The 27,604-nt window shown below is 37.0% G+C and overlaps 3 protein-coding genes across 9 annotated transcripts in view; 2 read left to right on the top strand and 1 right to left on the bottom strand.

The window, feature by feature from the left end:
- Positions 1 to 1,168: 1,168 nt before the first annotated feature.
- On the top strand, positions 1,169 to 3,511 carry LOC149932304 (tRNA (uracil-5-)-methyltransferase homolog B-like). 2 transcript variants are annotated; one of them, XR_016472839.1, is made up of 12 exons: positions 1,169 to 1,344; positions 1,406 to 1,627; positions 1,684 to 1,738; positions 1,791 to 1,913; positions 1,973 to 2,072; positions 2,135 to 2,205; positions 2,270 to 2,508; positions 2,577 to 2,791; positions 2,852 to 2,953; positions 3,010 to 3,122; positions 3,185 to 3,284; positions 3,349 to 3,486. XR_016472839.1 is itself a non-coding variant. In XM_090155894.1 (12 exons), exons 1-12 carry the CDS (start codon positions 1,241 to 1,243, stop codon positions 3,473 to 3,475), a joined length of 1,575 nt encoding a protein of 524 aa, XP_090012020.1. In that variant the 5' UTR covers positions 1,170 to 1,240; the 3' UTR covers positions 3,476 to 3,511. The 2 variants fall into 2 exon arrangements, 1 of the variants encoding a protein (XP_090012020.1); XM_090155894.1 differs by having other exon boundaries at positions 1,170 to 1,344; positions 3,010 to 3,126; positions 3,349 to 3,511.
- Positions 3,489 to 8,528, bottom strand: Polr3B (RNA polymerase III subunit RpIII128). 2 transcript variants are annotated; one of them, XM_090155877.1, is made up of 24 exons: positions 8,449 to 8,499; positions 8,296 to 8,386; positions 8,138 to 8,227; positions 7,960 to 8,024; positions 7,811 to 7,886; positions 7,655 to 7,755; positions 7,381 to 7,590; positions 7,239 to 7,320; positions 7,029 to 7,178; positions 6,835 to 6,957; positions 6,595 to 6,780; positions 6,218 to 6,532; positions 5,996 to 6,158; positions 5,610 to 5,937; positions 5,320 to 5,533; positions 4,973 to 5,255; positions 4,784 to 4,910; positions 4,568 to 4,711; positions 4,441 to 4,507; positions 4,281 to 4,386; positions 4,132 to 4,228; positions 3,869 to 4,066; positions 3,707 to 3,796; positions 3,489 to 3,649 (listed from the first exon to the last, which is right to left on the bottom strand). In XM_090155877.1, the coding sequence occupies exons 2-24, from the start codon at positions 8,374 to 8,376 to the stop codon at positions 3,520 to 3,522; spliced, it is 3,426 nt and encodes a 1,141-aa protein (XP_090012003.1). In that variant the 5' UTR covers positions 8,377 to 8,386; positions 8,449 to 8,499; the 3' UTR covers positions 3,489 to 3,519. The 2 variants fall into 2 exon arrangements, with proteins under 2 accessions (XP_090012003.1, XP_090012002.1); XM_090155876.1 differs by having other exon boundaries at positions 8,296 to 8,528.
- Positions 8,529 to 8,855: 327 nt separating this feature from the next.
- Positions 8,856 to 27,604, top strand: part of LOC149932302 (monocarboxylate transporter 10-like) — a 44,747-nt gene continuing 25,998 nt past the window's right edge. For all 5 annotated transcript variants that reach the window (XM_090155888.1, XM_090155889.1, XM_090155887.1 and 2 more), the window contains exon 1: positions 8,856 to 9,555. In XM_090155888.1, the coding sequence (XP_090012014.1) occupies positions 9,222 to 9,555 (334 nt within the window). In that variant the 5' untranslated portion in view covers positions 8,856 to 9,221. The remainder of the gene's footprint in view (positions 9,556 to 27,604) is intronic.

Below are 27,604 nucleotides of genomic sequence, written 5' to 3'. Positions count from 1 at the left end.
GCTTTAAAAATGATAATTTGAGCCTTTTGAAGATTTCAACTGATCAAAATGTTGGAGGGAGCAATAACATTAGTTGCCCCTCCCAGCCAAATTCTAGGGAGGGGCATTGCCCCCCCCTGCCTCTCCCGGTTCCTACGCCCCTGTCTTGTGGGCTGGTTGTCTGTTGATGGTGCTAAATGAACTAGACCCCGACGACGATCGTTTTTTTGCGCCTCCGCCGCCGCCGCCGCCGCCGAACGTTTTTGAACGGCGCGTCGCCGATGGTTTATAATATTTTTTAACAGGGCTACCAGATTTTTCGTTGATATCAGTCTCTTTGAAGCTTTATCAAAAATGTACCTAGTTCTTTAATTTATCACATTTCAATTATTACGTTGGTAGTCCAAATTTCATATAAACGACGAGCCACGCGGCCGCCCCAGCACCTTAGAATATGCAAAAAACTTGCTCGTAGCGCGATCTAGATTTGTTGACTATCGAAATCGGCTTCGAACTTTACAGAGAAGTAAATGATTAATGCAACACGCGAACATCGCTTGGATCTGATCAATGCACGAACATGAAACTAGAAATTGCTAATCGGGACGGTTTCGAGCGCTCTAGTTGCAGTAAATGGAAAATGCTATAATTCATATGGGTATTGTTTTCGCTGGCTAGGCACTAGTCGTTTTTTTTATCAAATTAAAGTTCGCGCGAAGACATCGAAAATGAACTGAGGCTGAAGCTGAACTGAAATTTGCGAGTGAATCATGGTGAAACCAAGGAGTACCTATCCTTCTTGGTGAAACGAAACGAACGAACAACGACCAGGGTTGGACATAAGGCGCTAGTCACGGCATTTGACTACTAAAATAAATGCTCTGACTACTAAAATTTTTCTAAATCTGGGGGCTCACTAGTCAATTTGACTAATGAAAAATTAACCTAAATATTCATAAATAATGGCGAACATGGCGTATAATAAATTCATCATTCATCAACCCCATTTTATTTAAAAAAAATTGTGATCGACCAAATTCAGGTAACTCAAGTGATAATAAACTCCTATTTTAATTCTGAGGGGTAAAGCAAAATGTTGGCTGTCCTTCTTATTTTTATACCCCCATTTTTCCCCCCACTAGTCAGTTACTACTAAAATAATTTAAGATAGGAGTCTCACTACTTACAAAAATATCCTTATGTCCAACCCTAACAACGACTCCCGAAGTGGCGTCTGCTAAAACATTTCAAAAAAGTTAAAATGACTTTATTTAAGAGTTTCGCATTTTCTGGGAAAATTATCTTGAATAAAAGTAGTACTGAGGTTTCATTTAAAAGGTTTTTGAGAGGAAGAGTTATTTCGAAGTTGGTTAATTTTATTATTTCATATAACATTAACATACCAATGACATATTTCGATTTTCAGTGTAATACCTCTGCCAAGTGAAAGTGAAAACACTAAGTTATTGGGTATTTCAAAACTGAGCGAACATAAAGTTGATTCCCAACCAATAGATCCAAATGATTGGCTTATTCAAAGAGCAGAGACACTAAAAACTGAAAAAAATGTGTTCAAAGTGAAGTTAATCGAAAAAGAAAAGAAGGTTAAAGTTGAAAAGGAAATAAATTTTGCTAATCAATTTGAAAAGTATACAATACAATGAAAGTATATTAAGAAAATGTATTTAAACATCCTTATTTTAGGTTAAATTATGCTGTTACACCTCTGTGGAAATTAGATTATCAAAAACAACTTGCAGTAAGTTTTTTAGCGTTGTATATTTTTCAGTAAAATTAATTATAAATTTCAGATAAAATACAGAAATAGCCAATACATCTTAAAAAAATTGGCAAATAACCTAAAAATTGTGAAGGTTCACTTGCCTACAGACAAAATAGGACTTCCTTGTGCCTTGGAATATACAAGACCTTCTGTAATATACTTATATCTAAAGTGTTGTACGTGTATAAATTAAAATATAAATAATTTTAGCCCATTTTAGAAAGGTACCGTAATAAAGATGAGTTCAGTATTAGGCAAGATGTTAGTGGTAATTCAAAGACTGTTGGATTTTTTGTTGGAAGTACTAAAGGTAACAAAAATGGTGTATCATTTTGCATTCTTTTAACATACTTTTTGACTTTTTTTTTTTAGAAGGAAGTGTATTTTGTGTGGAACCAGATCACTTGTTAAATATAAAGCTTGAACATATTAAAGTGGCTAAGGTATGACAATTTCAAAGTAGTTTATAATAATAATATTAATAGGCTTTACTGTTATTCTATTTAGTTTTTTCAACAGTACATTAGAGAGTCTATGTATGATTCTTGCACTGACTTCAAAAAAGGTCACTGGCGGAATTTAATAGTTAGATCCACAATGGCAGGTGATATCATGGTCATTGTAATTATGCATCCACAAAATCTTTCCAAGGAGGAACTCAATGATGAGAAAAGCAAACTGAAAGATTACTTTGAGACAGGCCCTGGCTCTCAATGTGGTTTAAAATCTTTATATTTTCAAGCTTGGTAAATGAACCCCCTCATTATATTACATAAATTAATTTAATGCGTAATTTTGGATTTCCAATTAAAAGTCCTCATACAAGATGTACCCACGAACAAGCCCCATTTGAGTTACTGTTGGGGGGACGCTATATCTTTGAAACTATAGAACATTTGAAAATTAGAATTTCTCCTGAAACATTTATCCAAATCAATACACCAGCCGCTGCTAATCTCTATGATATTGTAAAATGTTTTGCTAATATTAACTCCGATACGACTGTGCTCGACATCTGCTCTGGCGCTGGTAATTATACTTGCTTGTCAAAAAAAAAAGAATGCCAATGTCAATATTTGTGTGTTACAGGTGCCATTAGTTTATTTCTGGCAAAGCACATAAGCAGAGCCGTAGGAGTTGAATTAAGTACTATGGGAGTTAAAGATTCCCAGTATAATGCTGAATTAAATGGTAAATTTACAGAAATGTAGCCCTTTACTCAAGTACATAACTTAAACTACCTATAGGTATTAAAAATGTGACATTCTATCAGGGAAGAGCTGAAAAACTAGTCCCTGAAATTGTTCCTAGTTTGGTCTGCTCAGAGCTGGTGGCAATAATTAATCCAGCCAGAGGTGGTGTAGGTAAGTTGCTACATATTAAGTCATTGTAACCTATCAGCTTCATATTATTTTTCTACAGGTTTTCCAGTAATACAAGCTTTAAGGGAATGCAAATTTTTAAAACGAATTGTTTACATTTCCTGCAAACCAGAAGGAAATGCTTCTAAAGATTTTGTTGAGTAAGTTATTTAAATTCAAAAAAATATCTTGAGAAAATGTTTCTTCTAAAATTTTTTTCTTTAGGCTATGTAAACCAGCTGGGAAAGAATTTAGATTAGGCATGCCCTTTGTGCCCACATATGCAATACCTGTTGACCTATTCCCTTTAACAGATCATTGTGAATTGGTCCTTGTATTTGAAAGATTGTAAATTAAGTCAGAAATATAAATACTTTTTATTGAATATTGCCACATTCAATCAGTGTACTTTTTCAAACCTATACGAGGTGTTATATTCATAGACTGCATTTCTTGGAAGAGCAATTTGCAAGCATAAGGAATCCTCATTGAAGCAACGCGACACGAAGATCTACAAAATTGGCACCTGTAAAAGTGAGTGGTAAATAGACAGTACAAGATACATGAATCTATCAAACTGTACCATCCTGAGTAAGCTAAGAGACCACATTCAGCACAGACGTCAACGTCAAAAGCATCACTACTGATCATTAGCCTCTCCAACAGTAACATGCTAAAATGAGTTATAAAAGTTAGGCAGTTAGGGAGGTTCAATGACTGATGAAACTAATTTAATTAAATTTACCTAGCTCCATGACCAATAAGGCAATCTCTTTCCATCTCTCCTAACCTAAGACCACCATCCCTTGATCTACCTTCAGTGGGTTGTCTGGTTAAAACTGCCCTGGGGCCTCTAGCTCTTGCGTGCATTTTATCCTGAACCATATGCTTTAATTTTTGGTAATATACAGGTCCAAAATATATGTAGGATGACAAAGGTTCTCTGAAATGTTAAAAAATCAATTAAGAAAAATGTGTCTTTTTTTAATTAGGGAAAAAGGTTTCAACCCTGTGATTCCAGATGTAAGAGTATCCTTTCCAAGATAGTTAAATCCATTTTTAATTAATATTTCGCTGACATCTGCTACTTTACTACCACCAAATGCTAAATAGAGGAATGTGTTATTTACGCCTTTGAAAAAAAAAAAATGTATTACCAGTTCCATAATGAAATTTCCCAGCAAACACTCCAGCTTTCCCAGCTAAAAGCTCTATCAGTTTACCGACTGTCATACGTGATGGGAAGCCGTGGGGATTCATGATCTAGAAAAATGAATGCATGACTATACAGTGATATAATTTACATTTTTTAATTACCATATCTGGGCATATTCCTAAATCATTAAAGGGCATATCCTCCTGTTGAGCAATTAGTCCCAAAACTCTGAGGAAAATTTTGTGTTAATTCGCACTAAATCGAGAAGATAAAAGAGCTATGCCATACCCTTTTTGTCCATGACGACTAGAGAATTTATCCCCAATTTCTGGTCTTCTTGTTTGCCTCAATAAAAGCTTAATCAAGAATGCTTCTTCATTATTTGAAGAAATCATAGCTTTTTCTATGTATGAAGGGACAGTTCCCCTGTAACTATAATGACATTTTAATTTAGCATTTTATGGGCAATTCAAGAGATACTATAAGTTAATGAAAAAAGCAAACCTAACAGGTACTTCTCGATGTTCTGCGGTTGGTTGTTGCATTTGGCCAGGTATTGCTTGAATTGGACTAGAAGTCACTGCTGGCATGGATTTGTTAATCAAAATTTGTTTATTTTCAATTTTTTCACCTATTGGGATCAATTTTAGTAAAATAGAATACGCTAAGTTATAAACGTGTTTGTATGCTGACCTGGAGATGCGATTCCATCCAAATCTAAAGCTTCATGTTTCCAGATGGGTTTCCTTGTTGTGGCATCCACCAGGGGACCCATTACTTTATCAAATGTCTGGTTGGTGTATCTTTTCAAGGTACTCTTTTGATTTCTATAAACTAAGCACCTTCCAAAACCTCTATCAATAGACGCTTTGTTCATTACTATAGCATCTTCAATATCATAGCCACTGTAACTCATAACAGCAACGGTTGAGTTTTGGCCAGCAGGTAGATCTTCAAAGTGTATCATTTCAATGGTCTAGTGAAGAAAAAAATAATGGTTATTGAAACAGGATGCATGAAAATTATAGGCAAACACTGACCCTTGTCTTAACCATTGGCTTCTGCGGATACACTAAAAGGTACATAAGAGTGTCGATTCGGTTTCTTTGATTGAATGCTATAGTTCCCATGGCTTGTTTACCCATAGCACACTGATAAGTATTTCTGGGGGACTGATTGTGATGTGGGTATGGAATTAGACCAGCACAGACACCCAGCAGCGTGAAAGGTTCAATCTCAAGATGAGTAGTTTCACTAAAACGACACGAAGAGAAATGCCAGTATGCACTTTTAGAATAAATATGGAAAAATAAAGTTAATGAGTTTGTACCTATTAATATCACTTTCATAGATGGCAATATTACTGTCATTCTCTTCATTCACATCCAAAAATTCAATCAAGCCATCTTGTACAAAGTCGTCAAATACACGAAGACCATAATTTAGCTGCTCAATGTGTTTTTGAGTGACCATTGGTTGACCTTTATTGACAATTATGTAAGGCCTGCACATTCTTCCACCATCACAAGCAATGTAAACGCAACGATGGGCATGATTTGGAAAAATAGATATGAAAGCGCTGATACGATTGGCCCTTCTGAGGAGTTTGAAAGTGGAAACCAATCTGTTATAGTTTCTCACAACACCCAAAATGTTACCTGAACGATTTAAATGAAAAATTAATGATAGTATTTAAGTTTTGGTAATTTAACTTACCATTTACAAAGACTGTATATATTCTACGATCTGACATCTCTTCCCCATTTAGCAAATGGATATCTTCAACACCCATGTTGTAGGCAAGTCTGATGATTGGGGCTTCTTCTAAGTCAGTTGTCACGTGTGTCATTAGAGCCAAGTTCTTAACTAAACCACAAGCCTGCGACAAACATCACTGAAATCAATCATCTAGGTGTCCACAAACAGTTTGAAACTTACCTCTCCTTCTGGAGTATCTGAAGGGCAAAGCATTCCCCATTGAGATGGTTGTAGAGATCGAGGGCCAGACACTTTACGGGTCTTTTCAAACTGACTGTTGATTCTAGTCATCATTCCCAAGGCAGAAATATAGGATAACCTAGTTAGGACTTGAGTTACTCCAATTCGCTCCATTTTGAATCTCTTCAATGTCCAGTTTCCGGACGAAATGGCAATGACTAGCCCATTAGTGATCTGATCCTGCCTCATGTGTTTCAGAATGTCAAATTGGGCAGCTTTTATTTTAGGTATGTTCTTATCAGCAATCATTTTCAACTAGTAAAAATATTAATGGTTTACTACCAAATTGCAGCTGATGTATGATGGGCCCTGAATACCTCAGAGTTAAATCTTTTAAACAAATCTTCGAAAAGCAACGCTGTAAGAGATCCTGCTAATTCCAATCTCTTGTTTCCATAATAATCACGATCATCTATTAGTTTTGCATTGTCTTTGGCTTCAATACACCTTCTGATCATCAGTGCTAAGAACATGGCTTTCACTTTGAAATTGAATTCTTCAACCTGGAATTGGTAAGTCTATCACTTAAAATTTTTTTGTTTGGTTGTAATACGTACTGGTATATGAGCGAGAATCGTAGTTGCTAGTATTTCTCTGCACTCATCAATTGGGGTTTTCTTGGAAGGCCCGCCGCCCCACATGCGCCTCTGTCGCAATTTTGTTCCCATATACCTCAATGCCTTAGTTTTAATGAAAAATGTACAAATTAAAAACTTCATAATTTAAGTAATTAATCTAAAAATGTATTTACTTGTGTTTGAGTGAAGACTTCGGCTCTTCGACATTCCTCAAAGGAGGATGACAGATTTGTTATTATAATATAGTCAGTTCCTATCATTTGTACAATTTCTTGATCTGTTTCTATTCCCATAGCTTTAAATACAATAACAACTGGTAAATCCTAAATTAAATAATTTCTGATTAGAAAAAATATAAAAAAATTTCAAAATGAGTCCCATACATCAGTAAAACTATTATGTTTGACGTAGTATTTTTCATGTTTAGTTATTAAATTCGTTCTTGTCTTTCGCTCGTGGGTGGAACTAAGAATTTTTTTTATAAATTAGACTTGAAAAGTGGGCAGTGGCTGGAATATAATATACCTAGTGACCTGACAAGCTATTCCTCCTTTTCTATCTTCCTCAACTATCATTCTGTTTTTTGATAGTTGTTCTTGAATCAAAATTACTTTCTCAGTTCCATTGACAATAAAATAACCACCAGGATCATGAGGACATTCATTTAACTTGGCTAGTTCTGCCTCGGTTTTACCATTAAGTACACAATTAGAGCTTCTTAGCATGATAGGCATTCTGTGAAGTAAATATTTAAGAAACAAAAAATAGAGATATTAATAGGTATATTAAATTAAGATACCTTCCAATAGGTATATTGTTGCGAACCACTCTTTGTTGACCTCTAGTATACTCTATGTCCACAGTAATGGGTGCTGAATAAGTCATGTCTCTCAGTCGACACTAAAATAAAGGAATGTTAAGTTTAAACCTTATGAACTTAATGGGGAAAAAATACTTCATGAGGAGAAGTCGGTTTGGTGATATTGAAACCCTCCTCTACGTTCGGGGTGCCAACATTTATAGACAAATACCTTGGAAAATATTTTGGAATGTGATTAAGCTTTAAAAGTTGGCCTATTGAAGTTCATATTAAAATAAAATTACTTCATGTAAAATAAGGGATCGGCATCGCTTAATATTTTCTCGTTGGCTTTAATTATCTCCTTTATCTGTAATATTATTTTAATATAATGCATCATTAACTTTTTTTAACAAAATTTCTTTCAAGAATAGCTGACAGTAGAGAAGCAGAGTATTATATCCATTTTTGTAGGATATTTACCTCAACATTGATAAAATGATTAAATGAATCAATATGCTGCTTTACTAGTCCTTTCACTTTTAGAAAAGAAGGAACCAATTTCCACTTTTCCTTAAAATTTAAATATAAGATATAGAATTAAAGTAAAATGAAAAAGACGACTATTTGATGATAAGTACCTCCACAGCTTTTATTGGTTTTGTTAAATCAGGATCTTTAATATCGATACCATTAAGATTTGAGGAATCAATAGGGCCCATTTTGATGTTTCTTAAAATTTATGCCATTTAATTCAAATTAATTTTATATTAAACCCACAAATTTAACCAAACACGATTGACTCCTCGCTCTATTTTCTTGGATCACACTGTATTACTTTGTAAACACTAAACAGCGTGTAAGGAGAGTTTGGCACTATCATGGTGCGGCGTTTAAAAAACCGTGTCGTCTGCTACACAAGCCGGCAAAAAGCGACATCGCGGTATTAAATTTATAATAGGAAAATATTGCGATATTGCCAGTAACGTGTTAAAAAATAACATTTAAATATTTAAAATATTTCCGTGGGTATTTTAGTTGATTTTTGTTATTTACAAGTATATCAAGGGCGTAAGCACCCTCCGGTCTTAGATTGGCGTTTTTACCGTTATACATGTACATTTGAAATTCAATGTTACGGAACAAATTGTCCGCCCCCACTACAGGGCGTTAAGATAGAGGCGCGCACAGTTTTATCCTTCTCTCCGATATCAGCGGCACAGCTCAGCAGCTGATCGCTGCCGTGCCGATCTCTTTTATAAGAGTCATGCAGACGACAAGGGAGCCAAAGAATATCTTTGGAAATTGCGAAAGCAAGACTCTCCTCTCGCTCGCGCTTCAAAGAGAGCAGTGGCTTTTAACCACCGTCCGCCGTGTGCTAGAAGCGCCAAATGTAAATCGCGTTTCTCCGAACGCGGAAATCTCGACCCTCTTCAGAATCTAAAATTATGTAAAACGAAAAGTCTGCAATTTGGCGCATAACGTTTTCCCACCAAACTTCGCGTTTAATCTTCATTCTTTATTATTTTTTTTGTTAAACTATCAACTCTAGAGACACTTTTTCTACATGGCGAAAAACGGATTTCACAACGGCTCTACAAGTATCCAGACAGTAACTTGCGCGAGTGAGTTTTGCCGGGACGGGTACCCTCAATGTCCTCACACCTGCGACGTTGGACATCGTGATAAAGATCGCGACCCGGCGGAAGACGGTGACCCCGAAGACACCGACAAACGAGAATTCCGACCCCGGGAAGGTGGTTGGGGATGGGTCGTGTGTTTAGCCTCTTTTTGGACCAACGGTACTCTGTTTGGCATCATGAACTGTTTCGGGGTGCTTTACGTCAATTTGGAAGAAAAGTTTAAAAAGACACACGAAGGAGATGTCGCCTTCCTCACGTGTAAGTACCAAACCTTTACCAATTTTCTGAGTACGAGAAAACCTCTCGAAAGACGAAAAAATTGCCTTGAAATATTACCAAAGAAAGGTAGGCGATATTTCAAAAATTGGTCAGAGATATCGTGGAAAAGACGGTGATTTTTAGACTGCAAATTTTCCCACGAGCCATGAATTATAAAACAACCTGTACGGTTACTTTTAAGTAATATACTGGTATTTTCGTATTCTCGCGTCTACTCAAACTACAATCAATAAACGTTCGCGTTCTAACCCTTTCGTTTTCCGAAATACGGGTCTGAAAATCATTTGCAAGTAAATGTCAAAGGATCGAGTATTTTGGTATCGAACCACGACAATTCGCTTACGAAGAATTTATATCGGGCTTTGTAAAACAGCCTAGCGCGTTTACTTTTTAGATAAAGGCTTTTTTACATTTTTAAGCGCGTTCGCGATTAGAGCTCGTCCTTGTTCGCTTTCTAATCCTTTATGCGTAGCACTTGATATACAAAATCAGGGCCTTGACGAATTTACTCCAGAGAAGCCGCGCTCAAAGAAAGCTTACATATTAACAATTGTCAGATAATATGTAAAATAGCCAAGGCTCGAATAACGCGTTCATTTTTATCGCAAATATTTATAGCATCCCGATTGAGATGTTTATTTTCGTCACTCAACTCGAGCGGGCGCTTTTTCTTTTGGCAAAGAGCGTTACCTTGGCCCCGATTTCGGCATCATTTCGAGAGAGCTTAGAGTTCACTATAAACTCCCCGCAAAGTCACAAATCGCGCTCTCAGCTAAAGTATTTTCTTAAAGTGGGAAAGGATGGTCGATTCCTTCGTTAAATGAAATTGCGAATTAGCGTATTTTGAAATCCTTTGAAAGGGCCCCAAAATCAATTGAAAAATTAAACCCGAATTTCGGGTAACTCCTCCCCTTAAATGCCTCGTGATCGCAGAAATGGATTTGTTAATTAGTCCATGTCGCAGACACGATTGGAATTTGACCCAAACTATAGCAACTGAAAACTAAAAGGAATCCGTGGTCTTTTAATTTTCGGTGATTTCTGCTTGAAGAAATCATATTTAGTGTTAATTCGTTGTTCCATAAGACTATAATATTGTTGTATAATGCCTATAATATTTTGCGTAAGTATGACTCTTTGAAGTTTGAGTTATATATTTTATTCACTCCATCTTTGGAAAAAATTATCCGTCAAAGGCTATTTTTATAAAGTCTGCGTTGTGAATTAGTCTCGGTAAATATTTTGCGCATCAAGTGAAAAATAGGAAGTGTCATAGTTATTTAATAGCTAATGGCTGTACTGGATTACGTTAATTTTAGACCACTCGCGAATACAAACTATTTATGAGGATTAAAAAAATAAATGCCTTTTTTGGAAAAATATTCAAAACATTTCCATTAAGAAAGTCACTTTCTTGATTTCCATAAAACATAAATGGAAAACGTTTTAAATTGCCAACAATTTCTATATAAAATAAAGTAAAAATATCAATTTATATAAAACATTGTTCGATAATAGCGAGTAACTGGTTAGAAACATTTGAGAAAAAAACCCATTTTATTTGGCAATGTCTTTTGCAGCGGCGTGCGCTGAATATAAATAATCGTTTTAAATTTTGCCAGCTAGTTTCCGCAAATTCGCTTGAAACAAAGAATATGATTTTTAAAATCAAACGTCGCGGAATTCCTTCGAGCGATGAAGCACACCCATATTTAACTCTTTCGAGAAAGGTGACAGCGTCTTGAAGGCTCGTACATATATTTGGCAAAATGCCGCTACAGAATTAACCAATTAGTAATCAATTCCGTATCACGACTGTATCGTGTACCCGAAGCCATGATTAAACGCTTCTCGTTTTTTCTTACATAAATTATAACGCGACGACCTTGACTACGAATACGAAACACATGTGGCGTGCGAGGCGACCTTCGCCAATTATATTTCGTGGTCGTATGCTATATGGGTATTTCTCCTGAAAGCGATATTTCAGAGATAACTTAATTTTTATTCCTCTCAAAGTTCGGCATAGCAGTGTTACCAGACAAGCGAATTTATATTCTCGAATTCAGTCAAAGGCGTGGTAGTGACGTCTCGATAAAGTTCGTAATAACGTAAAATTCGCCTATATTGATTTAAATTTCCCATAAAAAGGAAAGCGAGAAAGCGGCTTATTATTCGCAAACACGGTTCTCCATAATCTCTTTTTTAAATGAAAATAAAAAATAGATGGTTCGACATTTTTTTATCCCGTTTTTATGCCTTTCGTTTCTTTAAATTTTCTTTCGTCGCTATATCTTTACTCCCTTTCTTTACATATTTGGCCATAAAGTTGCCTGCGGGGTGTCTCCTTACATAAATTTCCAGAAAAGTACCTTTATAACTACTTAAATTAGGGCAAAAAATATTGCGTAAACGATCCGAGTTAGTAACGGAACCCCTGGTTGTTAACTTCTCCCGTAGCACCTGCTGTCGTTCCGTTAGATATTCATCTTAATGCCAAACCCTGCCAAGTTACGTTCACACTACATGATTTTTGTAGTGCAATTTCACGGGCAATTTCGGTCTTCAAACGCATCGCGAATTGTTAATAAATACGTATTTTCTATCGAACAAAGATGTAATTGTTTAATTTTCTATAAAAATCTGCCATTTCACAGACTTGTAAATAGCGGCAGTCCACGCGTCAAAAACCCCTGAAAAAAATCACGGGACTCCTAAAAAAATGTCTTTAGAAGGGGATAAAGAGTCCACGGGACTCCCTCAAATTATATCGTTAAAAAAAGGGAAAATTTCGAGAATTAAAAAAAAAGTTGAATTATTTTTCTCTTTGAGGCATCTGTATAGTGTATACTGACCGCCACTATTTCAGCTCTCCGAATATTAGTCGGACTCCCCACGGACTCCACGGAGCTAGAACTCCCATATCTACTTATCTGTGAGGCCTATAGAAATTTACAATGACCAATGAAAAATTTGGAAAACTTGGGCCTACCAAGGAAAAACCTCTTTTAACTTAAACAGGTGTGGCCCGTGTGGCGAATAATTTCCATACTTCGTTAGTCTAAGATTAACGAAGTATGGAAATTATTAGTCCATTAGGCACAGTAATAATACAGTGCCATTGAAGACCAAAATTTTGCTTTATTAAAATGAATAAAGGTAGAAAACAAAAATTTCAGCTCTATGGGTTTGGAATGAAGACTTTAATGGTTAAATTAATTGTGATAATATTTACGAGCATTTTAATTTACCCGATCACGATTATACATGACAATATGTAAACTTTGATGTTGTAGTTCGATTACTGACTGTCTCTTTTATAATTACAATTTTTTTTTAATAGGCTTTGCCTGGTTAGGTGCCATTTATTTTCGAATATAATATGGAGGAATAAAGAGAGATTAAAGAACTTAAAAATTTAAACGAGGGGTGGGCTAAGAAAGAGGAAAGAGTCCTGGACTCGTCGAAAAAATAGATCGGCGGAGGGGTCCGGACTCTCTTAAAAATATACACTATTTACAAGTCTGCCATTTCATGGCCAAAACGCAGCTTTCGTTCCTCAAGGTGAACTGTTATAAACTGATATTATATTTTACCTACAGATATACTTCATACCATTTTTTTAATTTTATATTAAATTTTATATTATATTTTAAATTTGTATTACATTAAAATCACCGCACTCTTTTACTGCATGCTTCTAAATTTAAATATCCTTCAATACAATAAAATTTCTATTGAATCATTTAATTTCATTACAAGGAGTTATCCCCCCTTCCCAGTAAATTTAATATGATACACAATGTCATTCGCTTTATCGTTCTTTTTTACGCTATTTTTATATTCTATTCGTCTTTTCTGAAACCTCCCCTTTGGTTTTTCTTAAAGGTGTAATTCTAATATAACAAAATCCCTTATATTAGGAGCTTCAATAAAACTCATTTAACGATTCGACGGGTAAAAATTGTTAGGCCTACGAAATATTTTGCATCGAGGATAATTTTTGGCTTATGCTTGGTTTTCAATAGTAACGGCGCGTCAATCAATTTTGGGTCGTACAAACGTTTTTAAGCGCGTAAAGAAAAATGCATTATTCCTTAGCTATATTTTTTTGCGTCGATGCTCGCCAGTGCGTCATTTTTGCAATTTGAAAAATTAAAACGTTAAAAATAGATTGAACATATCAATTCTTTATTAGTATAAATAAATATGTTGTTGATCTCACCATCTAATGTAAAATGTTTAAGCTTAAAATTGGTTTTTCGCGGGATGAAACTTATCACAGTAGGTAACGAAATTTCGGTTGCCGTGTTAATGGAAAATTGGGTGACAAGGCGCGCGTCAAAACTCGCGTAGTGTGAACGTGCCTTAAGTTGACTGCTCCCTGAACACCGATTTAAGGCGATGACATTTTAAGTTCGGAGAAGGCGTAAGTAGTTTTGCGCAAGTTTATTACTCAATTCCAAGTTATTTAAAAGTTGGTAAACACTCACGGTCCCGGATACAGGGTGTATAACGTACTAGAGCCGCTTGTTCGGAGGGAAAAAGGAATTTAAAAGCAACCCTATTATGCCCGTTTATATTGATCGAAAGAGGCCGACTTGATATTCCCAATATTTCCTCTTTTACGCCTACGCCTATAGTCCATTTGCTTTCTCTGTCTCGGGAACAACGCCCCCGGAATCGAAACTACTCTTTCTCTCCGTACACCGACTACACTAACCGTTATAACCGAAAGCGTCTACCAAATATACCGAAGACTTCTACGTAAGAAAGATTTACCGTGCCGGAGTCTAAAAGGTTATATTCCAAAGAATGAATTTCATATTTTTGGCGTAAATTCTGTTTATTTCGAGCTCTAAGTAGGAAACATTTTTTCTCTCCGCGAGTGCCGTCTCTCCATTACGACGTTACCCAAATGCGATATCCTAGTAACTTGATTAACGTGGATCTGGTTTTTATTTGGTATTAAGAATCGGCATCAAAAGAGGATAGATTTCGAACGCCGAGTACTTTTTTTAACGTTTGATAAATCAATTTCACTGCTTAGATTTCCAAATAATAATAATCAGCTAGGCTAATACCCAAGGCACCACCTTAGGCCTAAATCATCAAGCGACTTTTAAAGGTGACCGGGTTACAAATGCGTAGGAGGGTGGTGGCAAGCCCTTCGTGCCACGCGAGCCAACAGCTCCCTACACTAACTAGAGTACTGGGGAATATGGTAATTAATAGTGATTTCCACTGGGTTTAACCCTTCATTGTTGCAATCTCAGAGCACGTCGTGCTGACATTCGGTTACTCCACCGGCCATTTGCTTCAAGAAGGAGCAGCTGAAATTTGATCCTAAAAATTCGACGGAACAAGCGATCTGGTGCTAGTTTTAACGTTGCTCGATGTCAGCGGAAATCTGTTTAATGGTTTAGCAATGAGTTTAGGGGTGGTACCATATTTGCGGCTCCCGCGTGCTATAGTCGCCATGCCATTGTGGGATCGGCTTGTTGTTGAAGTAAATTTCAATTTCCAGATCATTTAAACGATCCACGCTTTAAAAGCTAAATCCTAGTATCTTTAAATAGTTTCAAATTCTTTTCACTAGCTTAACTATATTTCAAGAGGTTTTAAAGAAGGAAGATAAAGGGTTTGAGCTCCGGATTTTTCGCTGGAAAAAGCCTAGAATATAATTGGCCGGATCTTCTATCACGAGGTACGGAAGAGGAGCTACTCGATTTTCAACCAGATTTTTAAAACGCTGGTGTGCCCCTTTAACTACAATATTTTGCGGAAACCTAGTCAAATTCCTTTTTACTACTACTGATTCGTTCAGAACCCAAGCTTATTTTGGCATAAATGTAGAAAACTGATTTAGTGATCTGGCTCAATTATATAAAATTTTCAATGGTAGCTTGTTCTGTAGTTGCTATAAAAGCAACCCAAAATCTTAGCAAAGCTTTTTATTAATGGAAGCTAAATTTATGGAATTTCTTAACTTTTTTATGATATTGTTTAATATTTATTAATTACACGTATGAACCACAATGATTATATTGTTAAGTTAAATCTTTCTTATAAATATATGATAATATATTGGTAGTTATTTTATCTTTCGTGGTAATGCGTTTTTTGGATGTTAAATCACAATTTTCTAAAATAATAATTTAATTTTAAAACAAAGTAACTAAAGTAATTTCAATTTTTTAGCATAACGTGTTTCTTTTTAAAATTTAATGGTTTAATTGCCAAATTTGCGTACTATTTGGTAAATTATTCGATATTGGAATTTAATTTGGTATTTGGACAATTAACTTATCAAGTTTTAAAAATTCGTTTTGATAATTTGAGGTGTCCAGAAAAAATATATTTGCACATCAGTAATTTTTTCATTTGGAAAGCCGTTACTTTCATTTCGCATTATAAAAGCGATAAATCCACGTGACCTTTAAAGATATATTTTGACATCTGGCAGCTTTTGAAACTGCGACCGCAAAACCGCAGGCCATGAAGTTTCGAAAGAGTAAATGATGTATATGGTTGTCCTCTCGAAAGCTATTCGTATATAGGCTCCCCGCTAACATTCTAAATCGGCCTTAAATAAAAAGGTCTTTGCGAGGAAATTAAAATATGAGGAAATAACGAAGGGGCCGCTCATTTGTATCCGAGCCGTTAAGAACTTAACAGAGCGGGAAATCGTCAAATGAATAAAGAAAGATGATTTATACAACGGCCGGACCCCTTACATATCTACCAAGCCTGGAAGTTACAATTGAATTTAGCGGGAAAGCAGCCGAACCCCGTCTATTTCACGCCACTTTCGCGACTTTTTAACAATGAAAACTCGGCTTCCATCACAAAAGAGGCTTTCCCAAATTTACGATCAAAGAAGAGCCGCGAGCTCCCCCACCCCCTCCGCGTTTGATATCAAAATATTTAACTAGAAACACAATGGTTTCGCCGTTGTCTTAATCACATCAAAACTCGGCTTAGCTGAGAAGGGGCTCAACTTAAAAAAGCCGGTCGGGATTCTTTTTCCAAGCGAGAAACTAGCGTATAAAAAACGGATGATTGTTTCATCTCGTAAGCGGAGATTATGAAATTACGGTTCTAATAATAATAATAATCAGCTAGGCTAATACCCAAGGCACCCTTAGGCCCAAGCGAGGGGCATGTCACTTCCATTTTGGGTGCGTCTTAATGATAGTAAAATGATAAAATCAGGGTAATCAAGATTAAAAAATCTAATCAAGATTAGAAAATCTAATCACGATTTAATCAATCTAATCACGATTTAAACGAGATTTAATCATTCTAATCATGATCTAATCTTTTTAATCACGATTTAATCATTTTAATCACGATTTAATCATTTTAATCACGATTTAATCATTTTAATCACGATTTAACCATTTTAATCACGATTTAACCATTTTAATCACGATTTAATCATTTTAATCACGATTTAATCATTTTAATCACGATTTAATCAATTTAATCACGATTTAATCAATTTAATCACGATTTAATCAATTTAATCACGATTTAATCAATATAATTGGTCGAATCGAGAATTTATCATTAAAATCAAAACTAAAGTACGATTTAATCATACTAATCACAATATAATTTTTTAATCAGGATTTAATCATTTTAATCATATTTAATCATTTAATCACGATTAAATCAGATTTAAACATTATAATCATGATTAAATCAGATTTAAACATTATAATCATGATTAAACGTGATTTAATCAACTTAATCGTGATTAAATTGAATTTAATCAACTTAATCGTGATTAAATTGAATTTAATCAACTTAATCGTGATTAAATTGAATTTAATCAACTTAATCGTGATTAAATTGAATTTAATCAACTTAATCGTGATTAAATTGAATTTAATAAAAATAATCCCGATTAAATTGAATTTAATAAAAATAATCCCGATTAAATCGGATTTAATCGTTTGAGGGGTGCGTCGTTAATCAAGGAAGTGATCTGCCCTCGGGCCCAAGCCATCTAGCGACTGTAGGAGATTAGCCCACAGACATTCTCAAAACTATCTCATCCATTTTTAGATAGATGTGACGTAACAAAGGCAATTAGCCTTTTCAATTAGCATAGAGCCCCTAACGGCAAATGTGACAGGGTGGGATTTTTTTTAGTAGACGCTTTGCGTTTGCTTAGCTGGTGAAAATTTAGAACCGTTGTTAGCTAGGTTGCTCTTTGTTAACTGAAAAAGGTATTTTTTTGGGATAATTGCCCGTATTTTTTAGCCCAAAACTAAAATTGTTTCTCAATTTTATTTATAAAAAACTTTCACAAAAATTAAACAGAAATGGTATGTATTTTCTAAACAATTTCACAAAAATGAACCAGAAATTATATCTATTTACTAAAACAATTTCACAAAAAAACGAACAAAAAATTATTTACTTACTATATCAAGAATGTATTGAAGTTACTAAGAATATTTCAGCATAGCATTAACCCCTGGTACCATCCTCACAGCTTTTGTGGAGAAAGTTCGTCTGCATTTAAGGGGCATTCAAGGTCATACCATATAGCAAACTTGAATAGGAAAGCAGACGAATTTAAGCTACAAAGGCTGCGAGGATGGGAATCAGAATCCTGTAGTCCAATATTCTTAGTAACTTCAATACATTCTTGACTATATAATATTCATTTTAAAAAAATCGTTTTTAAATAGTAACCTGGAAATCGGCGAAAAATATGTTTTCGTATAAAAGTAAAAATATTATAATTTTTTTATTTTGTTACAGAAAAATTAATATTTTCAATATATATTTTCACTTGTTTTGATCAATTTTCATGATTGTTATTACGCTAGATTTCGAACTTAAAACATGTTTTTCTCAAATAGGGGTTTTCAGAATCGCTTGACTCTTGCTCTAAGGTATCGAAATAGTCTAAAACGTGATACAAAGCTAACTTGAGGGCCAGAAAACCTTGTCATTGGAAACTAACTGCCACTCGCAATATTCTTCTATAAAAATTAAAAATCGGTCTTTTAAAACCAGCGGAGCCTCGGCGATGCTTTTGAGAATCTGTATAGCCATCCTAGTTCGGTAAACTCGCCTCGAAAGGGGATGAAACGGACGTCACGTTGTTCGTGTGGGCCGCGAGAAACCAGAGAATCCTTTCTACTTTCATTATTGCTCAATTAGATTTTTCTGTTGTCGGGCAATCTGGAACGAGACGGCAGCTGGCTGAACCGAACCCGCGCAGCGAAATAGAAGCTTCTTTCGTAAGGATTCCGCGTGTTTATTTTATTCGTCCTAAATAGGCCTTTCTATACACTCTTTTACGAAGTCGTCCATTTCATTACAGCCTTAATTTAAAATAGTATAGGGCGCCTGCACGTGCTCATCAGCTCGAGACGTCGCGTGCACTTGACCGCGTGAAGCGGCGTCAAAATTCTGAGAAGGAATTCTTCTCTTGAGAAGAGTTCTTCTTGAGAATTTTTCTCCCCGTGACAACTCTCTAAAACGCGTCAAATGTAAAAAGACTCTTCTAAAGATGGCGGCTTACTAAGCTACGATAATCCCACGAACGTAGTAAACTAAGCCTTTGACAATAAATATTATTTTTACACGATTTCACGACAATATATGAAGGAAGGAAAGATTTTATTTATAATTTAAAAGGAAAGGTTTCATAGGAAATTAACTAACCATTCTATATTCTCTGAAATTAATTTTCGTCCATAAAAATATCATATTGTTTATTTTCTTCAGCATCAAGTAAACTTATTAGAATATTAGCTGCCATTTTTATTTGTAATTTCAAGAGAACTCGTGAGAAGAGATTACGTCACCTCCTGTGAGAAGGACCGTCAAAATTTTGAGAAGGGAAGAATTCTTAGAATTTTGACGTGCCTCTTGCATGCGCTATTTGAAATCAGACCTGTAATAAAATGGCAGCTTTCACAAATAAGGATATAAAAAGAGTGTATAAAGTTACATTGGCCTGCTTGTTTAGATGTATCGGGCGCGTCACTCGTGACGTAGTAGTAACGTTTCACGTGATAGCGTGATTTTAGCGTAAACCCGCTCGAGATATTTCGCGCGAGCCTTTAACGCTAAAATATTAAAGAGCGCGTGGAACATTTTAACAAGTTGAACGAGACACGAATTAAATTTCGACGAGTCGCCCTTTTTATAAAGAAACCTTCGAAACTGAACTGAACTCCTACGTACCTCGTGACGAAAGCGATACATTAAAACAAGTTCGGCAAGCGTAATGACTTTATAGAAAGGCTTAATGGTCGGTATTTAACGCGCTTAAAAAACGGTATAGGCTTCCTTTGAGAAATTGACGGATTTTGAAATAACGTTTTAGCGCGCGACACTACAGGTCTTGGGCACACAGCCTCCTTTGCGTGCTTTTTTGACCATAACATGTAGAGGTATTTTCACGCGCAAAATGAATTTTAAAAGCCGTCAATTTACGCGTTGCATTTAGGGAACTTCGAAGACAACTTTGATGATGTGTGAAAATAGGGCTTTGTTGATTATAACGAGCCTTTCGCGACTCGAGATAAAATATTATCACGCATAATATAAGTCCCTTATTCCCTTCTGTTTCGGGAAAACGCTGCGCCGCCTTTTCTCGAGATGTCCTCAAAGTTTATCCTACAGTTTGCTTAACTAAATAGCTTTACGCTATATGCGAAACATTAAAATTCAGAATTTTAAATTGCCAAATGCTTTAAAAAGTACGTTTTCTAAATTCCTTATTCGCGCGAATCAACAACGGGTGCGAGGGCGTATCCAGGTTTTAATTTTTAAACGTCTCTTACATTTAACAACCTCTCTCCCTCCCCTTGAGATTTAAAAGAAATGTTACTTTTTTTCAGACCAAGGCTTAGATACAAATGTTTAAATCTAATAATTGACGGAATTTGAAATGACGTTATAGCGCGCGACACTACAGGTACATGTCTTGGGCACACTACAGGTACATGTCTTGGGCACACAGCCTTCTTTGCGTGCTTTTTTGACCTTAACATGTAGAGGTATTTTCACGCGCAAAATTAATTTTAAAAGCCGTCAATTTTCGAACACATTTTCTTGATACGCAAAACTAAAAGATTAAATACCTTTAGTAATGCTAACTGCTATTTTGTAGTAAAAGAGGCGAGTTTTTTTTAAGAAATACGAGTAATTTTCTTTGCAGGTTAACGCGCGAAATCTCTGTGAGTTTCTTGGAGCGTGTGAACGAATTCAACGAAATCGCAACGTGTTTTACGAACTCGTGTTGGAAAACGTGTTATCTTGTGTGAACAGGCCTTTACTTTGTTACCTAGCTTAGACGGGCTAGAATATTTATTACACGTTGCGGTATATTAAGGGTGTCAACCGTTACAGGATTAAATTAATTTAAGTTTCCCGCGAGTTTATTATTAAAATATGTCTAAAACGTAGACCGTCTACGTTTCGTAATTATTTTAGTAAAAGCACTAGAGCCGAGCGACTAGAGGGGTTAAAAACAGTTACGCTTAATTTTGAGAGAAGAAATTCGCTCTGCTCTCTTTTCGTTCTTTTTTTGAGAAGTGAAAGTGGCGCTTCTCTCTTTTCGCTCTTTTTTGGAGAAGTGAAAGTGGCGCTTCTCTCTTTTCGCTCTTTTTTTGAGAAGTGAAAGTGGCGCTTCTCTCTTTTCGCTCTTTTTTGGAGAAGTGAAAGTCACGCTTCTCTCTTTTCGCTCTTTTTTGGAGAAGTGAAAGTGGCGCTTCTCTCTTTTCGCTCTTTTTTTGAGAAGTGAAAGTGGCGCTTCTCTCTTTTCGCTCTTTTTTGGAGAAGTGAAAGTGGCGCTTCTCTCTTTTCGCTCTTTTTTTGAGAAGTGAAAGTGGCGCTTCTCTCTTTTCGCTCTTTTTTTGAGAAGTGAAAGTGGCGCTTCTCTCTTTTCGCTCTTTTTTGGAGAAGTGAAAGTGGCGCTTCTCTCTTTTCGCTCTTTTTTGGAGAAGTGAAAGTGGCGCTTCTCTCTTTTCGCTCTTTTTTGGAGAAGTGAAAGTGGCGCTTCTCTCTTTTCGCTCTTTTTTGGAGAAGTGAAAGTGGCGCTTCTCTCTTTTCGCTCTTTTTTGGAGAAGTGAAAGTGGCGCTTCTCTCTTTTCGCTCTTTTTTTGGAGAAGTGAAAGTGGCGCTTCTCTCTTTTCGCTCTTTTTTTGGAGAAGTGAAAGTGGCGCTTCTCTCTTTTCGCTCTTTTTTTGGAGAAGTGAAAGTGGCGCTTCTCTCTTTTCGCTCTTTTTTGGAGAAGTGAAAGTGGCGCTTCTCTCTTTTCGCTCTTTTTTTGGAGAAGTGAAAGTGGCGCTTCTCTCTTTTCGCTCTTTTTTGGAGAAGTGAAAGTGGCGCTTCTCTCTTTTCGCTCTTTTTTTGGAGAAGTGAAAGTGGCGCTTCTCTCTTTTCGCTCTTTTTTTGGAGAAGTGAAAGTGGCGCTTCTCTCTTTTCGCTCTTTTTTTGGAGAAGTGAAAGTGGCGCTTCTCTCTTTTCGCTCTTTTTTGGAGAAGTGAAAGTGGCGCTTCTCTCTTTTCGCTCTTTTTTGGAGAAGTGAAAGTGGCGCTTCTCTCTTTTCGCTCTTTTTTGGAGAAGTGAAAGTGGCGCTTCTCTCTTTTCGCTCTTTTTTGGAGAAGTGAAAGTCACGCTTCTCTCTTTTCGCTCTTTTTTGGAGAAGTGAAAGTGGCGCTTCTCTCTTTTCGCTCTTTTTTGGAGAAGTGAAAGTGGCACTTCTCTCTTTTCGCTCTTTTTTGGAGAAGTGAAAGTGGCGCTTCTCTCTTTTCGCTCTTTTTTGGAGAAGTGAAAGTGGCGCTTCTCTCTTTTCGCTCTTTTTTGGAGAAGTGAAAGTGGCGCTTCTCTCTTTTCGCTCTTTTTTGGAGAAGTGAAAGTGGCGCTTCTCTCTTTTCGCTCTTTTTTGGAGAAGTGAAAGTGGCGCTTCTCTCTTTTCGCTCTTTTTTGGAGAAGTGAAAGTCACGCTTCTCTCTTTTCGCTCTTTTTTGGAGAAGTGAAAGTGGCGCTTCTCTCTTTTCGCTCTTTTTTTGGAGAAGTGAAAGTGGCGCTTCTCTCTTTTCGCTCTTTTTTTGGAGAAGTGAAAGTGGCGCTTCTCTCTTTTCGCTCTTTTTTGGAGAAGTGAAAGTGGCGCTTCTCTCTTTTCGCTCTTTTTTGGAGAAGTGAAAGTGGCGCTTCTCTCTTTTCGCTCTATTTTGGAGAAGTGAAAGTCACGCTTCTCTCTTTTCGCTCTTTTTTTGAGAAGTGAAAGTGGCGCTTCTCTCTTTTCGCTCTTTTTTTGAGAAGTGAAAGTGGCGCTTCTCTCTTTTCGCTCTTTTTTTGAGAAGTGAAAGTGGCGCTTCTCTCTTTTCGCTCTTTTTTGGAGAAGTGAAAGTGGCGCTTCTCTCTTTTCGCTCTTTTTTGGAGAAGTGAAAGTGGCGCTTCTCTCTTTTCGCTCTTTTTTGGAGAAGTGAAAGTGGCGCTTCTCTCTTTTCGCTCTTTTTTGGAGAAGTGAAAGTGGCGCTTCTCTCTTTTCGCTCTTTTTTGGAGAAGTGAAAGTGGCGCTTCTCTCTTTTCGCTCTTTTTTGGAGAAGTGAAAGTCACGCTTCTCTCTTTTCGCTCTTTTTTGGAGAAGTGAAAGTGGCGCTTCTCTCTTTTCGCTCTTTTTTTGGAGAAGTGAAAGTGGCGCTTCTCTCTTTTCGCTCTTTTTTGGAGAAGTGAAAGTGGCGCTTCTCTCTTTTCGCTCTTTTTTTGGAGAAGTGAAAGTGGCGCTTCTCTCTTTTCGCTCTTTTTTGGAGAAGTGAAAGTGGCGCTTCTCTCTTTTCGCTCTTTTTTGGAGAAGTGAAAGTGGCGCTTCTCTCTTTTCGCTCTTTTTTGGAGAAGTGAAAGTGGCGCTTCTCTCTTTTCGCTCTTTTTTGGAGAAGTGAAAGTCACGCTTCTCTCTTTTCGCTCTTTTTTGGAGAAGTGAAAGTGGCGCTTCTCTCTTTTCGCTCTTTTTTTGGAGAAGTGAAAGTGGCGCTTCTCTCTTTTCGCTCTTTTTTTGGAGAAGTGAAAGTGGCGCTTCTCTCTTTTCGCTCTTTTTTTGAGAAGTGAAAGTGGCGCTTCTCTCTTTTCGCTCTTTTTTGGAGAAGTGAAAGTGGCGCTTCTCTCTTTTCGCTCTTTTTTGGAGAAGTGAAAGTCACGCTTCTCTCTTTTCGCTCTTTTTTGGAGAAGTGAAAGTGGCGCTTCTCTCTTTTCGCTCTTTTTTGGAGAAGTGAAAGTGGCGCTTCTCTCTTTTCGCTCTTTTTTGGAGAAGTGAAAGTCACGCTTCTCTCTTTTCGCTCTTTTTTGGAGAAGTGAAAGTGGCGCTTCTCTCTTTTCGCTCTTTTTTGGAGAAGTGAAAGTGGCGCTTCTCTCTTTTCGCTCTTTTTTTGGAGAAGTGAAAGTGGCGCTTCTCTCTTTTCGCTCTTTTTTTGGAGAAGTGAAAGTGGCGCTTCTCTCTTTTCGCTCTTTTTTTGAGAAGTGAAAGTGGCGCTTCTCTCTTTTCGCTCTTTTTTGGAGAAGTGAAAGTGGCGCTTCTCTCTTTTCGCTCTTTTTTGGAGAAGTGAAAGTCACGCTTCTCTCTTTTCGCTCTTTTTTGGAGAAGTGAAAGTGGCGCTTCTCTCTTTTCGCTCTTTTTTGGAGAAGTGAAAGTGGCGCTTCTCTCTTTTCGCTCTTTTTTGGAGAAGTGAAAGTCACGCTTCTCTCTTTTCGCTCTTTTTTGGAGAAGTGAAAGTGGCGCTTCTCTCTTTTCGCTCTTTTTTGGAGAAGTGAAAGTGGCGCTTCTCTCTTTTCGCTCTTTTTTTGGAGAAGTGAAAGTGGCGCTTCTCTCTTTTCGCTCTTTTTTTGGAGAAGTGAAAGTGGCGCTTCTCTCTTTTCGCTCTTTTTTTGAGAAGTGAAAGTGGCGCTTCTCTCTTTTCGCTCTTTTTTGGAGAAGTGAAAGTGGCGCTTCTCTCTTTTCGCTCTTTTTTGGAGAAGTGAAAGTCACGCTTCTCTCTTTTCGCTCTTTTTTGGAGAAGTGAAAGTGGCGCTTCTCTCTTTTCGCTCTTTTTTGGAGAAGTGAAAGTGGCGCTTCTCTCTTTTCGCTCTTTTTTGGAGAAGTGAAAGTCACGCTTCTCTCTTTTCGCTCTTTTTTGGAGAAGTGAAAGTGGCGCTTCTCTCTTTTCGCTCTTTTTTGGAGAAGTGAAAGTGGCGCTTCTCTCTTTTCGCTCTTTTTTGGAGAAGTGAAAGTGGCGCTTCTCTCTTTTCGCTCTTTTTTTGGAGAAGTGAAAGTGGCGCTTCTCTCTTTTCGCTCTTTTTTTGGAGAAGTGAAAGTGGCGCTTCTCTCTTTTCGCTCTTTTTTTGGAGAAGTGAAAGTGGCGCTTCTCTCTTTTCGCTCTTTTTTGGAGAAGTGAAAGTGGCGCTTCTCTCTTTTCGCTCTTTTTTGGAGAAGTGAAAGTCACGCTTCTCTCTTTTCGCTCTTTTTTGGAGAAGTGAAAGTGGCGCTTCTCTCTTTTCGCTCTTTTTTTGGAGAAGTGAAAGTGGCGCTTCTCTCTTTTCGCTCTTTTTTTGAGAAGTGAAAGTGGCGCTTCTCTCTTTTCGCTCTTTTTTGGAGAAGTGAAAGTGGCGCTTCTCTCTTTTCGCTCTTTTTTGGAGAAGTGAAAGTCACGCTTCTCTCTTTTCGCTCTTTTTTGGAGAAGTGAAAGTGGCGCTTCTCTCTTTTCGCTCTTTTTTGGAGAAGTGAAAGTCACGCTTCTCTCTTTTCGCTCTTTTTTGGAGAAGTGAAAGTGGCGCTTCTCTCTTTTCGCTCTTTTTTGGAGAAGTGAAAGTCACGCTTCTCTCTTTTCGCTCTTTTTTGGAGAAGTGAAAGTGGCGCTTCTCTCTTTTCGCTCTTTTTTGGAGAAGTGAAAGTGGCGCTTCTCTCTTTTCGCTCTTTTTTGGAGAAGTGAAAGTGGCGCTTCTCTCTTTTCGCTCTTTTTTGGAGAAGTGAAAGTGGCGCTTCTCTCTTTTCGCTCTTTTTTGGAGAAGTGAAAGTGGCGCTTCTCTCTTTTCGCTCTTTTTTGGAGAAGTGAAAGTCACGCTTCTCTCTTTTCGCTCTTTTTTGGAGAAGTGAAAGTGGCGCTTCTCTCTTTTCGCTCTTTTTTGGAGAAGTGAAAGTCACGCTTCTCTCTTTTCGCTCTTTTTTGGAGAAGTGAAAGTGGCGCTTCTCTCTTTTCGCTCTTTTTTGGAGAAGTGAAAGTCACGCTTCTCTCTTTTCGCTCTTTTTTGGAGAAGTGAAAGTGGCGCTTCTCTCTTTTCGCTCTTTTTTGGAGAAGTGAAAGTCACGCTTCTCTCTTTTCGCTCTTTTTTGGAGAAGTGAAAGTGGCGCTTCTCTCTTTTCGCTCTTTTTTGGAGAAGTGAAAGTGGCGCTTCTCTCTTTTCGCTCTTTTTTGGAGAAGTGAAAGTGGCGCTTCTCTCTTTTCGCTCTTTTTTGGAGAAGTGAAAGTGGCGCTTCTCTCTTTTCGCTCTTTTTTTGGAGAAGTGAAAGTGGCGCTTCTCTCTTTTCGCTCTTTTTTTGGAGAAGTGAAAGTGGCGCTTCTCTCTTTTCGCTCTTTTTTTGGAGAAGTGAAAGTGGCGCTTCTCTCTTTTCGCTCTTTTTTTGGAGAAGTGAAAGTGGCGCTTCTCTCTTTTCGCTCTTTTTTGGAGAAGTGAAAGTGGCGCTTCTCTCTTTTCGCTCTTTTTTGGAGAAGTGAAAGTGGCGCTTCTCTCTTTTCGCTCTTTTTTTGGAGAAGTGAAAGTGGCGCTTCTCTCTTTTCGCTCTTTTTTTGGAGAAGTGAAAGTGGCGCTTCTCTCTTTTCGCTCTTTTTTGGAGAAGTGAAAGTGGCGCTTCTCTCTTTTCGCTCTTTTTTTGGAGAAGTGAAAGTGGCGCTTCTCTCTTTTCGCTCTTTTTTGGAGAAGTGAAAGTGGCGCTTCTCTCTTTTCGCTCTTTTTTGGAGAAGTGAAAGTGGCGCTTCTCTCTTTTCGCTCTTTTTTGGAGAAGTGAAAGTGGCGCTTCTCTCTTTTCGCTCTTTTTTGGAGAAGTGAAAGTGGCGCTTCTCTCTTTTCGCTCTTTTTTCAGAGATGAATCGGCGCTCCTTTCAATTTCGTTTCAAGTTCTTTTAAATATATATTTTACCGCTCAATTTCGTTCAAAATGACAAAAAGCATAAAAATGAGAGGAGCACGGCCATCGCTCATTAAAAGAGTTTGCTAGCCTGTTTTCCCTCACTGAAGTTACGGCAGCGTAAATGGTGTTTATAGGATTTTTGGCTTAGTATTCTTGAAAATCCTTGGTATTTTTTGTCGTCAGGCTTTATAAATAAACCAATATTTTCAACCTTCTGAAACTTTTATTTTTAAATCTGGTACAAATTAGGTACCCTGAGGGACGTTTTCTCGGTACACCTCCTACCCAAAATATACCTATAAAAATATATTTCGGCTTATTTGATCAAAAGAAAAAACAGGTATGGATCCAATTAAAGTTAATCCTCTGAAAGTACGCCCCTCGAGACTGAAAAGAGAGAGGAACTGCCAGTTGCGTGTTTTATAATTGGATAAATTTATCTTCCAGGAACCAAAGACGCTTAGTCTGAAAATAAGTCATAAACAAGAGGATCTTTTAGCCGAGTTCCGCTATTCCATAAACCATTAGAAATCTCTATTCACCCGAAAGCTTCTTTAAAAACGCGTTCAATTTAATTAAAAATAATTACTGTATCTACGTCTTTTGTCGTAATGTCAGTATATTTGAATTTATGTTTGCTCAAAACGCGCCTAGTTTAATTAAGATATTAAAAATACAACGCTTTCTTTAGCGTAACCGAAAGTGTCTTAAAGGGACTTTCAAGAGACCCTCTAGTCAATTTAAAATACGTCATTCGGTCGCCGTTCGTTATGAAGCCAAAGTTACGACCGATTGACGTATTTCTTATCGACTAGGTCTTTCTTGAAAGTCCCTTTAAAGGCCAAATACGTAGTTCCAGCGTTGCCAGAATAATCAAAATTATTGTATACG

The sequence above is a fragment of the Leiobunum rupestre genome, chromosome 8 (genome assembly GCF_980474605.1).
Source record: "Leiobunum rupestre chromosome 8, qqLeiRupe1.1.hap1, whole genome shotgun sequence".
Classification (NCBI taxonomy): domain Eukaryota; kingdom Metazoa; phylum Arthropoda; class Arachnida; order Opiliones; family Sclerosomatidae; genus Leiobunum; species Leiobunum rupestre.
The sequence above is the reverse complement of the archived record's forward strand: the minus strand, read 5'-3'. Positions and strand labels throughout refer to the sequence as shown.